The 15,996-nt window shown below is 34.4% G+C and overlaps 1 protein-coding gene across 7 annotated transcripts in view; it reads left to right on the plus strand.

Moving 5' to 3' along the window:
* The window catches only part of LOC123871488 (ras-related protein Rab-32), a 38,157-nt gene extending 22,988 nt beyond the window's left edge, over nucleotides 1-15,169 (plus strand). For 6 of the 7 annotated variants that reach the window (XM_045915347.1, XM_045915348.1, XM_045915364.1 and 3 more), the window contains exons 2-5: nucleotides 5,747-5,960; nucleotides 7,051-7,232; nucleotides 7,865-8,008; nucleotides 11,731-15,169. In XM_045915347.1, the coding sequence (XP_045771303.1) occupies nucleotides 5,747-5,960; nucleotides 7,051-7,232; nucleotides 7,865-8,008; nucleotides 11,731-11,856 (666 nt within the window). In that variant the 3' untranslated portion in view covers nucleotides 11,857-15,169. Of the gene's footprint in view, nucleotides 1-1,530; nucleotides 2,120-5,746; nucleotides 5,961-7,050; nucleotides 7,233-7,864; nucleotides 8,009-11,730 lie in introns of those variants that run through there. The other variant, XM_045915372.1, reaches the window with a different exon arrangement.
* Nucleotides 15,170-15,996: the final 827 nt, after the last annotated feature.

Genomic DNA, 15,996 nt, shown 5'->3' on the forward strand with positions numbered 1-15,996 from the left:
TAAAAATAGCATCTAAGGAAATCTTTAGATACATGCTATTTTTAGTAATCCAACCTCAGGTCTAACATAAAAGTTCCGCAAAAAAATCTACTTTTAACCAGAAATCCTCTTATTATGTAAAGTAGATTCATTTCGAATACAAGGATTATCGCTAAAATTTTCTTCTAATCCAGTTATTTTTAGGATGCTGTAAAATAAATTTTGAAATCTAGATGAAATAACCTTTATTTTATGAAGTGGATTAAATTCAATAGGCAATAGGTTCAAGTTTCTTAAATAAATAGATACAAAATCTGGTAGGTGTAGGTACCTAGTAAATTTTATACTATTTGGAGGTTTGTTGCCCTTTGAAAATAGAGGCCTTTATCTCAGTTAAACGGCCAAGATCAAGTATTTCTGGTTCTCGTGCGCGGAACATAGTCTCAGAGACGACATTACCTATTAATAAGGTATTAATAAGGTATGTCTGAGCAAAGTCAAAGTATGCTCAGCTAAGGGTGAGATTTATAAAGAGCACTTTGACTTTGCTCAGACTTAAGATTAAGTTAAAACGAGACAGATTTATGTGAGAGATATACATCTGTCTCGTTTTAACTCTGGCTTAAGTCTAAGCAAAGTCTGAGTGCGGTTTATAGATCTCACCCTTAATCTCTACCTTATTCGTTGGTCGGTATTGAGATCTAGGAACATAAAGCCAAGGAAAAAGGTAGCTAGGCGTACCGAGTAGTTAGCCAGTGATCAAAATACACGGACCGCTTTGCAGTCACTGATCAACAGTTTGAAGCTGTCATTGATAACTGCTATGCTGACCGCCCGGAGCATTCACAACTGCTCGAGCGGTTCTATGTTATGGAAATAGAAGACTGTCGTTCACTGTGCAGTCGCAGCTTGAAGCAGTCAATCCTGACTGCTTCAAGCTGCCCGTGTAAGACCGACCATATGCAATTCTTAGGTGAGCTCTGAGCCTATAATTTAAATTGGGATGAACGTTTCAAATTCTTATGCAATGCGTCTCTGCGTAGGTATAAATTCTATGAGGGCGTAGTTTCTACAAAAAACAAAATCTACTTGTGAAACGAAAACCGTTAAATTAATTAAAGACAAAAAATTACTAAATTAAAAATAGAATAAGGGCAGAGAGGGGTTATTAATGGTGGTCACATAAAGGAATATTAATCATATTATAATAATAATTAAGTATATTCACACGAATTATCGTTATTAATGGTTAATACTTAGTCGTTTTAATAGTTAGAAAAACAAACAAAATTAAATAAATTGCGATAATTATCCAACCTTACCTTAGTCAAGTAATAACATTAGTTAGCGTATAATTTGAATACCTACCTACAGTTGCTTAATAACGAAGATAACAGCGCAGAATAAATAATATGTACCTACCTAACTAGATACAATGTCGTCGCCGGTGTAAGTGTAAATGACAAATACTTAAGTACCTTCTCTTTATCAAATGTCCGATAAGCACCAGTCACAGCAAACAAATAAATACCCGATCATTGCTACGAAACAGTTCAATAGGATCATAAAATGACGGCGGAACGTACTTATTTTACACACTAGAAAACTTTATTCGTAATCTTCAGAGTCATACGTGTTTTTTGGCAACAAAGTTGTGTAAAAGTGGTAAATTTTAAAGTTACTTTAATCTTTCTCAGTGTATTCAAAGAACTGGGTCGATAAGTACAATAATACGGATACATTAAAATTCGCTTTTAATTACAATAAATACAATATAAAACTTTCTATACAAATATTATCCACGAATCAATAATTAAAGGGAGTGTTTAAAATGAATTAACGAAATAAATGATTATTGTATTGACAGATTATTAACTGGATTTCACTGATATAGAGGATTCTTAAGCAACTTAAATATATAAAACGGATAAGTACCTAATGGATATACATTAAGTTTTTAAGTACTTTTAAATACTTAATTTTTGTAATGTGTTAAAAGTAGTGGTGGGTGTGGAAATGTGCGTTTTTGTGAAACATCTTTCAGACTCAACGGTTGTGTTTTACTGGACTAATACTTGTGTTTTTCGTGTTTTTTGATATTAACAAGTTTTTGGAGATGCCACCAAAATATAACAGAAATGTGAGTATAAAAATATGTTGCAAAATAAGGATTGTTCATTTATGAGGGCCCGTAGGTTTCTTAGGTAGGTACATAACAAGATAAAGTTGAAAACTTAAACCCGAGTGCGATAGTCTTAATAAACGCTGAAATATTATAGTAAAATTGTTTTTTCTGTCACTTGGTATATTTTAATGTTGCAGTAAAATATTTATGAACTCAGAATTTTCTCCTTTTTAATTTCACACTCGATACAATAGCAAAAAAAAAATATTTGGAGACCCCACTTTTTTCATGTAACATCCGCTAGGTCAATTTTTTTCGTATAAAATGTAGCCTATGTCACCCGGACTTTTACGACAAATCGATTGACACCTCATTCATCAAAATCGGCCCAGTAGTTTAGGCGCTACGGTGGAACAAACATAATACAATGGATACAAACATACACACATACTTACATACATACATACATAGACTACTAAAAATCATAACCCTTCCTTTTGGCTGTGCTGCAATCGGGTAAAAAAGCTTATTATTATTCAAACCTTACCTACTTAGACGTTATTAATACCAACTTTTGTGGTTAATATATTGAGAAACAATATTGGAGCTGTTATCAGTTTATTGGCAACTGAAATGACGAAAGTTTTTTTTTTAATTGAGTCATATGTCATTCAAATAAATAAGTGATAATCTGTGATTGCTAAATATCATGGCTTGGCACAGATATCTTACTGAGTAGTAGGTACCTATAATAGAATCCGTTCTTATCTATTTTGTGTCAAATAAGTACCAGAATTATTAACATATCTAATTATGTATTTAGGCGTGAGGCGTTTACAAAATGATATCTATACTATCTATACTAATATTATAAAGAGGAAACCTTTGTATTTTTGTATGTTTGTATTGAATAGGCTCAAAAACTACTGGACCGATTTCAAAATTTCTTTTACCATTACTTAGAGGGATTCTTCCGAATCCGTATAGGCTATATTCTATCCCGGAAAATAGAAAAAATAAATGTCCACCCGTGCGAAGCCGGGGCGGGTCGCTAGTCACAATATATAAATAAGTAATTACTCGTAGTACATAACTATCTCATAGGAACCTTTTTTTAATTAAAGCATTTCACGACAGTTAGGGAACTTGTAACACCGTCGAGGCTTCGACGTCACTGGCAGGCGTCAAATGTCACCTAGATTTGAGGCTAGGTAGCCTATGAAACGCCTATTTTCTTTGATTTCACAGGATTTCACGTCTTCCGTAGCCTAATTTTTGACATAATACCGTCGATTCAGGATCAAGTCGAGGTTTCCTTCACTCTAGATCACTCTGTCAATTTTTTCACACGAGTTTTAGATATGCGTGTGAATAAAATTCCTAATCATTAGGCGTAAATCATTCATATTTTTGAATTAATTATAATTATTTAATCAGAATTTTAAGATAGGAGCGTTGATAAAGTAATTTATTATGTAGCCAAATGGTAACATAGGTAGCTCAATTGATTTGAACCTTATTTGAACCAAATCAATATCGTACAATTTAGTTACGGGTGTAGTCTTGTCTAGTCCGTGGTCCAAATGTGGCCCTCCTTTCCTCGGAGCGTGCGTTAAACTGTTGGATACTGTCGCTGACTAATATATTCTGGTAGGTAATCATTTAAATAACCTTGTCCACAACGTATTTCAAATTATAATTGCCTTCTATCACCCTTTGAACTTTATATGGCGTAGCACAAGGTAGGTATCTGCGTCTTATGTAATTTTCAATTTATATATAAACGTGATTTGTTTGATGATAAAACGGATTCTTCAGTAAATACTAAATCATGGAACACCGTATGTAGATATGCTAATAATATGCACATAGTATGAATTTAATAACATGTCACGACTCTGGATATTACCTACACGAATATTATATCTCTGACCATGATTAAAGATAGCAAGCTGTCTCGATTATACCGGTACATCAATGCAGCATCAATTAATTCTAGATCGGACGTGTACGGCAAATTGTCTTTTAATTGACATGAATTAACTAATGGTCTGCTAAGCCATAAATAGGATGTACTAAGTTTGTATTTAACAACTAGATTTTGATATTCCCGTTGGACTTTTTCGAAATCTCTTCTTGTGGAAGTCAAAATTTCAAGTTTTTGGCCCTCGCTGTTTTAACCACACGTTGATATATTATCAGTCATTTAGTTACTCCTATTATATACTAGCTGATGCCCGCGACTTCGTCCGCGTGGATTTAGATTCCATCCCATCAGTCTTGGTGGTCAGGTCCCCTGCAGCAACAGGATTGAGGAGTTGGAATCCAATTTTTTTATGAAACAATGTCGCAAAGTTCTTCTATCGATTAAAAAAAAATTACGCAAATCGGTTCAGAAATCTCGGAGATTTCGGTGTAAATAGGTAAAAAAACACAACTCCCTTTTTGAAAGTCGGTTAAAAAAGTAGCCTATGTTACGCCCTGGTCAATCCTCTACTTGTCAGTGAAAGTCCCGTCAAAATCGGTTCAGCCGTTCCGAAGATTAGCCTTTTCAAACAGACAGACAGACAGACAGACAGACAGACAAAAATTTAAAAAACGTGTAATTCAGTTAAGGTATCGTTCAAATAACCCTATGAGCTTAATATGAGGCAGTTATTTCGAAATTACAGACAGACACTTCAATTTTATTTATTAGTATAGATTACAGACAGACACTTCAATTTTATTTATTAGTATAGAAGTATAGATTAGTATAGATTAGGCAACATACCTACGCAACAAATATTCTTATCGTAACGATAATCTTAATGTTCGTTTGATGGGAACTAAATGTTATGCTGATGTCTTCTATTAGAAGGGATTTGAGGAAGTGTAAAATCACACTAATATTATAAAGCAGAAAGTTTGTATGTGTGTGTGTGTGTGTGTGTATGTTTGTTACTCCTTCACGCAAAAACTACTGGACGGATTGGGCTGAAATTTAAAATGGAGATAGATTATACCCTGGATTAGCACATAGGCTACTTTTTATCCCGGAAAATAAAAGAGTTCCCACGGGAACTTTAAAAAACCTACATCCACGCGAACGAAGTCGCGGGTATCAGCTAGTAATCTTATAAATATAAGGAAAGCTTATCGATTTTAAAATATATGAGAATGAAGAATGTTTTAATCATACAAGTATATTAATTACTATTCTTCAAGTTACATACGAAATCTCCATGAATAAATAGATACATTTTATCTATTACAAAGATAAAATGCATTCCATAAAATTGTCGATTTCATGGTTGACCTAATCTACCAACTTATATTATACATACGAAGGTCCCTAAAATAACATTTTGTGCTTGGAACCACATTAATGTTACTACTACTACTACAAGAAAGATTTATGATGAAGAGGAATTGTTAAGAAGAGATTTTTTAACTCAGTCATTTTAAATTGGAATTTCGCGTACACACCAAAGACATTAAAATATATTATACTGACTGGCTTGAAATCCCATTATAGGCAGTGCAAAACCACATTTTATTAATAAACGGTCCACTTATTCAAAAGCTTCGCCAAGTCTTATAAATTATTATTTATCAATTCCATCACTGACCAGAGTTTTAAATGACTTTTCATTATTGCAGGCCCATGCCACTGCAAGTGCTGAGAGGCGGGAGCATTTATACAAGATCCTGGTGATTGGAGAGCTGGGTACAGGGAAGACGTCCATCATCAAGCGATATGTACATCAGTTCTTCAGTCAGCATTATAGAGCGACGATCGGAGTGGACTTCGCCCTTAAAGTGCTCAATTGGGACGCTAATACGATTATCCGGCTACAATTATGGGATATTGCAGGTTAGTTCCCCCTCACCATTTTACTATTAGACGTAAAGGTCACAAAGGTCTGTATTCCTACATAATCAAACTCCACCTAATTGTACTCCATGGGTTTGTTTCCATTTTTCTAATACACTGCTAGAAATAGAATATGGAATGCCCAGCCGGTTCCGTTTTTTCCGCCAGGCTTCTCCATCGCTTCTTTAACTGGTACTAATATAATAACCTTCTAGGTAGGCGCGCTCCATCTTAGGCTGCATCCTCCTCACTAATTACTCTGATGGCAGTCAAGCGCAAGCATATAGTTAAAGAATAGTTTCTCTTTTCTGCTCTTCAGCTCAAATCAACCATCCATTCATCCATCAGTCTGTACCTATGTCTACTGCTGGACATTGACCTTTTGCCATACACGGTTCTCCGCCATCCACCCACTTTTCGTCACCAAGCTCCAGCGGGTTGGAGGTTATCCCACGCTATGCTTACCACCACCCGGTCATCACTCCAGATCGCGTCTGCCTCAACGGCTATTAGTTCTGTGGCAAACGACAGACATGAGTAATGACCTGCCCATTGACACTTTAACTTACTTATCCTCTGGACTGTCTGGGTATTTTTGATTTGAAAAAAAAATTGTTCCTACAAGTTTCTTTCGATCTTTGCTCTGATTGTAATATTTAAACAATCCTTTTGCCTTCAATCGTATTAACTTATGGAGTATGTAGGAAGTTTTGGACCTTGGCTACTGGTTGAGTAGGTAGGTGTAGGTACACGGTACTTAAAAACTTTTTGTTTTCACTTTTATGCGCAGGCTTTATTTTGATTGATAGCTTGCTTACATGATTGGCATTGCGTTAAAAATGGACGACATGGAATATGTCTTTTCCTGGATATTTATGTCGTTGATGGTTATTTATTTGCTGTTGTGTATGTCCTTGTTATTAATGATACCATATTAACGTTTCTTAGGTAAGTAAGTGAGAAAGAAAGTAGAAGAACTAGAAGAACCCTGAGATTTCTGGCGAGGGAAAAAAGAACTGCTCATGTCCTTGCTTGGTTACTCTAATATTAATACTAGTATGGGTTTGTTGATGCATTGATTGTTTTCTAGGTCAAGAGCGTTTCGGCAACATGACCCGTGTGTACTACAAGGAGGCCGTGGGTGCTTTCATAGTGTTCGACGTGTCGCGAGTGGCCACATTCGACGCGGTGGTCAAGTGGAAGAACGACCTGGACACCAAGGTGCAGCTGCCCGACGGGTCGCCCATACCGTGCATACTACTGGCGAATAAGGTGAGATTTAAAAAAAAAATATTTGGGTAATGGGATACCAATTCCCACGAAAACGTGTATTTTACGTGTCGCGGGTGGCCACATTCGACGCGGTGGTCAAGTGGAAGAATGACCTGGACACCAAGGTGCAGCTGTTCGATGACGGGTCGCTCATACTGTGCATACTACTGGCAAATAATGTTGAAAAAAAACCTATTAGCCATATTAATTCGTAGGCGAACTAGGTGACAAAGAATTAGACTTGCCAATAGGGGGGCAGACATTATCAAACGAGTCAGATTCAGGCGCAAAACCTATGTCCAGCAGTGAACGTCTCTCGGTTGATAATGATGAATTAGGCTATTTTTACTTGCTAGTAGGTAGATATCTCCCAGCAAGGCTACTCTTACAGGTCACGGCAGATAATGTTGATTTGCTCGGTTCATTTCTTAGGCGATTTCAGGATCTAAAATAGGGTTTAATTGGTAAACAAATTGCCAGGGGCTGCGTTCACCGAGGTGATACTTTTTTAATGTACACTGTAAAACACTAATTAATTAATCAATTCTTGCTAATTAACACAGATTAATTAACTAAGTATGTAGGTAAGTAGTTTTCGACAATTATGATTAATCTTTCGTTTCACCCCCCAGTGTGACCAGCAAAAAGAGGGAATAGTGAATTCCCCCACAAAAATGGACGAATACTGCCGGGAGAAAGGCTTCGCGGGTTGGTTTGAGACATCTGCAAAGGAAAACATCAACATTGAGGAGGCAGCACGATCTTTAGTTAATAAGGTAAGAAAAAATAATTTCGTGACACTATGACAAAAAATAAAAACCAGGATAGACTTAAAAACAAAGGGTGACCTTATTTATTAACCCCAGACCCAAAAAGAGGGGTGTTATAAGTTTGACGTGTGTATCTGTGTATCTGTCTGTGGCATCGTAGCTCCTAAACTAATCAACCGATTTTAATTTAGTTTTTTTTGTTTGAAAGGTGGCTTGATCGAGAGTGTTCTTAGCTATAATCCAAAAAAAATCGGTTCAGCCGTTTGAAAGTTATCAGCTCTTTTCTAGTTATTACTGTAAACTTCACTTGTCGGGAGTGTCACTACACTTGTCACTATAGTGATTTCTTTCAGGCAACCCACACTTACAAGTTACATACCCAGGCAACTTATAGAACTGTAAGATGGGGAGTCGCAATACAACTATACAACTAAATACATATCTAATAGGTACATACTATAACATATAAAATAAATACGCATATTTACGCAAATTTCTTATGATCTTATAAAAATATATTAGGTATTAGGTAAACATGTTTATATATAAGTATATTTAATATCTTGCCGTTCCCACGCCCAATATGAGTGTGTAGGTACGTCAGCATATTATGCTGTTATTCTAGGATTATCGTGATAAATATTTAAATCTAGACTTTTATTACACATTCCAGTCTAATTTTTTAGATTTTCTTATCTCTTTAATACATAAATTACATAATTCAAGAGATATTACCTATGTGCATTGGTATGCAAATGGAATCTACTGTAGAAGAATAAGATAAAAATATAGATAACTACTAGCTGTGCCCGCGACTTCGTTCGCGTGGAATAGTGACTTTTCGCGCTTTATATAGCCACGGACGCTCAGGCGCGAGGCGCCGTGATTCTTTAAATTGACATAACTTTTTTATTTATGAACCGATTGACATGAAATAAACACTAAATCCTAAGTGAAGCTTACTACAATATATTAGTGAAAACTGTATCTAAATCGAATAAGCCGTTTCTGAGATTAGCGTGCACAAACACACAGACAAACAGACAAACAGACAAAAAAAAAATTAATTACAATTTCGGGTTCGGCATCGATATAATAACAACCCCTGGTACTTTTTTTTTATATATTTCCATTGTACAGACACCACTTTTCTACAATTTTATTATATGTATGTATAGATAGATAAATGCTACCCGCGACTTTAAGCGTTATGTTTTTAAAATCCCGCTGGAGCTCTTTAATTTTTATGGGAAAAAGTAGCCTATGTGCTAAATCAGGATATGAGCTATCTCTATTTCAAACAGCCAAATCCGTCCGGAGTTATTGCGTGAAAGAGTGACAATTATATGTACATACAAACTTTCGCCTTTATAGTATTAGTGTGATAATATATTAAATATTTAAAAGTTGAATAATTATTATTAAAAGATTAGTAAACGAGTTGCCATAGTTTGACCTATTAAACATGGATTATGGTCTATCGCTATCCTATCTATGTAAGCATTTCGTTATGCGGAACGCTTAGCGCCCGGTCGATTACTTTTTATGAAGGGCACAATGCTCCTTTCTGTAGTAAAAAACGGTTTTATTAACGTCAATGATATTATAACAAGCCTCATCAAAATGTTATTTGGTTAAAGCGTTCCATTGTATGGCTACAGATATATTCTGTAAGAAAATGATAAAGTTTTTTATCAAGAATAAAACAGTAGATCTATGTCATTATACTTTGAAAAAGAGCTCATAGCTAAAATAAAGCGGTCATTAGTTTAAGTATTTATTTGGACTGCTTTTGATCAAACAAAAAATCACACTTAATATTATAAAGCCGAAAGTTTGTATGTGTGTGTGTGTGTGTGTGTGTGTGTGTGTGTGTGTGTGTGTGTGTGTGTGTGTGTGTGTGTGTGTGTGTGTGTGTGTGTGTGTGTATATGTTTGTTACTCCTTCACGCAAAAACTACTGGACGGATTTGGCTGAAATTTGGAATGGAGATAGATAATATCCAGGATTAGCACATAGACTACTTTTTATCCCGGAAAATCAAAGAGTTCCCACGGGATTCCAAAAAACTTAAATCCACGCGGACGAAGTCGCGGGCATCATCTAGTAACTTATAATAATATGTAGGTACCTGGGTCCTTACTACCATCGCTTAAAGTAGTAATGTTTTAATATTGTTTTGGCATTTTCATATAAAACTTGTATGAAACTGTCAAAACAATATTGAAACATTATTACTTTAAGCGATGGTAGTAGGGCCCCTGGTACACCTATGGAAGAACGCACGTTAGGTATTATCATACATCCTAAGAGAGAACCTCGTTAGTCTATTGACTGTGTGGATCATAAAGTCCCAGGTTCTAATCCCGGATCGGGCCAAACAGGTGTTTTTCTGTCAAGAAATTCTCAGTAGTAGCTCGGAATAGGGAAGTTGGCGGTGTTACATTACAACGCAAAGCCGTCAATTCTGTGCCTAATCTCTCTCTGGTCGTGTCGAATTGCCGTGCCAACTCCCATCGGACTTGGACATAAGAAAGATTGGTCAGCGTGGCCGAACTTCCATTAGGAGGGCATTATTTCTATAAAGATTTTATTTTTGTTTTGTTTTGAGACAACCCTAACATTAAGGCTGTTATAAAGCGAGGTCTACATTGAACGAAAAAATTAAGATTGCATTAAAACTGTTATTAGGTTGTACAACTTTTTTGAAAACCCAGCGTTATATAAAAGAAGGTAAAATTTTGAATTTTAGCTGGTTTGGCTGTCTTCTGAGAAGATTTTTCCTTCTTAAGTTTTGAGGAGCACTCTGCGCAAGTGTGCTTTTTCATGCACGTATTTGTGATAGTAATTGTGCTGTTGTAGTTTTTAAAAGTTAACATATTGTAATAGTTTTTTGTTATTTATTGCAGTTGTTAATGACGACTTCATCTTTAAAGAAATAATTTAAGGAAAGCCTACAGTATCCGCATTGTCATGGCATTTCTATAAATAATGAAAATAAATCTCACTGTATATTAGCTGCTCAGGGCCAATTATTCATATTAAATGGAACCTTGCTTATATTAAAATAAGACAGCATAATGTGTTAACCTTTTATGTAAAATATAAACTATATGATTATCAAATGATTGCTTAAATTAAATTGATAAATTAACATTATTTATTTTAGAATATAGATAGAGGCAATTAGGCCCTTGAATTTGAATATTATAACTCGTTTGAACGCTCCAGGTATTCTACTGAAACCGGTATTGAATACTCACGTGAACAATCAATTATAAATATTTAATGAATGAGCTATCGCTTGAACTTTGATTTTGAATATTTCTGGGATAACTCGTCACTTATTTTAATGAGAAATACCTATCATTAGAAGAAACCAATTTCCCTACTAGTATGGAAAACATTAATTCTCCAATCTATTAGACTATTGTAGTTTATCTAACCTAACCTCGATTGATTTGTTACACAAAAAATGCAACAATTTTTTTAGAATTTTCAATGACGTGTTACAAATAATATGTTTGTTTAATCATGAGAAAATTTGTGTTACGTAATGAAAATCAATTAATTGCTGGAAAATAAATAATTACCTTCTCATTCATTTTTGTTTGAACAGATGAAATATGAAATTTTCCCAAAACCCTGACTTGTATCTTAAGCACGATATTTGGAGTATGAGTTGTCATCTAAGAATTGTGTGATACATATGATCTTTTTTATTCCAGATTCTTCTAAACGACAAATTACTACAAAGCAACGATAAAGATGGCGAGAAGTTCGGACTTGATCACAAGATAGCCAACGGCGAGAACAATCGAGATACGAGTACAGGCAAGTCCTGTGCGTGCTGACCAACCGGTGCGAGAATAGACGACGATTATAACGTAATTGTGGGTTTGCATAACGATGTAATGATTTCTATGTTCCCCGTTTTGACGAGGCTTGTTATAATATACATAGTTTCGTGTCACGTTCACGATCTACCAATCAAATCAAGGTAACTAGATCTTATGGATAATAATAATTATTAAAACTTGTAGTAATTAACTATTAGATTATAACAGTTATTATTAACATCTTGTTGATTCAATAAACATTGCAAAATGTCACAGACAACATTAATATAAAAGGCTTCATAAATATTGCAAGACGTAACGGTCAAAATTAATAGAGCAGTGATTCTAACACAGTGAAACAATATTGTATGACACATCGACTTACAAACATCGATTTTTGTAATTAAAATTTTACTAACTAATAGAGCCATGTTCACTAAGTAACTAATTTTATTTTTATTTGTTTGTAAACATTACTTCGTTATGTTAACCTGGCTTAAGTTTATAGCGATCGAATCTATTGTTTAAGAGTTTTATTTTATCTGTGGAAATGCCCGACTATCTGTGCCCGACTACTGTGGAAATGACTATACTAATAAACAATAACGAACGAACAAATTAGTAGTACATATTATTTTACTAAGTTACTGTAATAGCTATATCACACGTTGGGCCAGCGAATTGATCCAATACCCAGGCCATCGTGACTCGAGAGCCATTAATCATGTCACGTGTGAGCGACTAACATATAATACTGAGTGGCCTAATATTCGTTGGCTTAAGTACATTGGTCCATCGTGTTAGGGCCTTTAGAATATTACCACATAGAGAAAGATCCAATGCGCGCAAATGAGCTCAGCGTATTCAGCACAGGCAGTTTTTGGCTACCTTAGGCTAAGCTTGACATCGCATGTTTCTATGGCTGAGATCTGTAGAGTGCTGACTCTCTGACTTTGCTCAAACTTTACTTAAAGTTGACGACGACTAAAAATTAAAAAATAAATTACGGCAGACTTATATCTATTTCTGATATATAGAGCTATAGATCTCTGACTTTGCTCAGATTTTACTTAAAGTAATTTAAAGGACGTATGAATTTTTTTTTTATAAAATTAAAAATGTATGCCTTTATGTTGGAGCGAAGTCGGAGCAATAGATCTCATTTGTAGAGGCATGTGACAGAGAGCTCAGCCTAAGTCAGCCAAATGCTGACTGAGCTGAATACGCTAAGCTTGTTTATGGGTGAGTGTGGCTGTTACAGCGAGTTATTTTGACTGGATTTTTTGTTACCTTTATGTTTTGTGGTATTTCTCAAAATGGGGGCAATGAAGGCATTAACTCAGAGATTGTGTAATTCGTTGAAAAATTGCGTAGATGCGATGAACTTGCGTATTTGTTATGCGTGGTAATAGTACAATATTTATTCAATTATATTGTGAAGAATTTGTTCCTCTGTGCTGCTCTGTTAAATCGCAAAAAGCTTTAACTTTTAGTTCATAAAAAGCAGAGAATATGTTTTTAGTATATTATACTTCAAGTTAGCCTTACTAAGTACATCAGCTGAATGTGACAGATAAAATAATACCTACTTAATATAATATGATACTTGCCAAAAATGACCAAGCCATGTTGCCTTATAGTGTGTAGTAAAAATTACATTTAATGGGCCTTTTACTTTTTAAGTGATTTGACTTTCAAGTGCCTAATGCCTATTTATCGTTGTTTTTTTTTATTAAAACTCCATTTTTGTTTTTTTTTGTTTACAAAATATAGTCATTAAACTTAATGTAGGCATTTTTCTATGTTTTTAAAATAAACACCTCTTCTTTAAGTGAACTGTTTATGCAAATTTCATGTTCATTATACGAGGTTCATATGTTGTCATCAGATATTTTAGGTTAAAGCGATGTAAAGAAAAAATCTTAATCTATGATTGCAACAATAAATTGTTCTCCTTGACTAGTGGCAACTTTAGCTGCGAAAATGTTTTGTTAGAAGTGCACATCGAGTGTGCCCTTAGCCTTATTTTGTGTAGACGGTTGAATTATTTCGTTATAACTTCTAGGGGTGGCAAGTTTTTAAAATATAACAGTGCATTGTCATCCTTTATTTTCCAAATAAAAGTGAACCTGAAATCTACGGGAACAATCAATACAGAAAAAAAAATGAAATACAGCTCGCCACGCTTTGAACTTTTAATTTATTAACAAATCTACAAAAATTACATAAACTGTTACTAACATTTACCTTATATTTTACTTTTTAATGAAAAATACGTATTTAAACACTATATGTATAGGTATTGTTTTAAATTGACGACCTTGTGTTACTACTTACCTAATATTAATGACTAACGTTAATAGAATGAAGTGTCCACTAGCAATAAAACTAGCGGAAGTCAACTCTGGCAAGTCACTAACAATATGAGCACTTACGAGTAAATACTGAAACTTGCAAAAAGTTTATTTACAGCGCTTTTCAGAGTACTAAAATTAGAAGAATTTACTTGCTGTGAGCAAAATTCTGCAAATTTTATTGTTAGTGGACACTTTGCTTAGTTAACGAAATATTTTTTCATATCAATATTTTGAAAAAAAAAATTATAACGAAGTGCCTCTTTATATCGAATTTACATAATTATGATTGTAGGTATATTGACTCTCTAATAAAGTGTTAATCTAATTGAGTTTTACTTGAAATAAAAAACAATTATTTATTTAATCAATATTATGTTAGGTGAAATTAATAATTGTTTGATTTTATTATTAAATAATAATAATTGTTATAAATATATTGTTTCGTAATGAGTGAATGAGGCACCCCTATTGTAAAACAGTATAAGGCCGGCCGCAAATAGACACCAACTTTGTCCAGCGTATTTGAAATATGCATTATAATTTTAGATACAAACTTATTTTTTTCTGCTTATATTAAAGAAGTTTAATTTTTTATATTATTAATCTCGTATCCCTCGTCATTTATCTTAATAATGTCTTTTTAAGGAAATTATTAGACATTTTGTTCACGCATCGCGAGTTTTGAGTGCATGTTATCTCTAAATGATTGTGATGTGTTAGGCCATTGCGCCCGGCCTTATAAAAATATTTTATATGTGTAACCAAATTATACTTATTATTCAGTTTTTTGTTATCTTGAGAGTTACTATTAATTGTAAACTTTATTCTGAAATTGTTAAGTGCCATTTTCGACTGGATATTTAACATTTTGGACATCGTGTATATTATTCGAGTTATCTTATTGTAATAAGTATTACTTATTGTGTGAGAGCGCGTGAAATTACTTTATAATATAATAAAATGTTCAAATGATAATGATGTTTGATTTCACTTTGATTGTTGTTTTACCTTCAAGACGCCCACATAACCAACGCAACCCACATATAATTATGATAATTATTCCATGGGACTGCGATGGCATGGCATTGGGTTTCGAGTACAGTTTGTCGTATTTATATATGACGACTTTATTCTGTAGAAGGGATTTATTTATTGGTTTTATAAGTCTCATACGAGCATTTGGCGAGCAAGGTGACTCTAGTAGGCTACTAGGTAGCTAGTTAATAGAACCGCTTCCAGTGACTCGCGATTTTAAAATTCGGGCGTGACTGGTACATTTTGCCAGAGTTACTTAACTGGTTCACTAGGTGGCTGGACACACTTTATAGAGAGAGAGCCGGCAAGGCAAGAAATGTGACAAGCCCTTAAAGTTTAACAATTTACCTATTTTGCCATTGTGTCTGGCAATGCATGATATGATTTCCGAAGAAAATATAAAAAAAATACACTTCGAACTTCGACGTAAGATTTTCACACTTTCGTTACCTGTTATCTCCCAAAGCCACCATAGTCGCTGATCGTTCCTCCCCGTGTTGAGGACAATACGCAGATAAACTTTCGGCTTTTATAAAACAAAATAAGTTTTGTTAAGGCTCTCTCTCAATTAATGATCGATGCTTATTAGTATAATATTCAAATGAAAATCAGACTACATTTGTATACAGCGTGCTCGGGAGCGCTTTGAACTCCACTTTATCAAGTTCTATTATGTTTGCCGCCTCAATTCCTCAAAAAAGCGGTTTCAAAGGCCTGCTTAAATCAGATTAGAATTCCAGATAGATGAAATATTTTGTAGAAT

This window comes from Maniola jurtina, chromosome 2, assembly GCF_905333055.1.
Source record: "Maniola jurtina chromosome 2, ilManJurt1.1, whole genome shotgun sequence".
NCBI classification, from domain to species: domain Eukaryota; kingdom Metazoa; phylum Arthropoda; class Insecta; order Lepidoptera; family Nymphalidae; genus Maniola; species Maniola jurtina.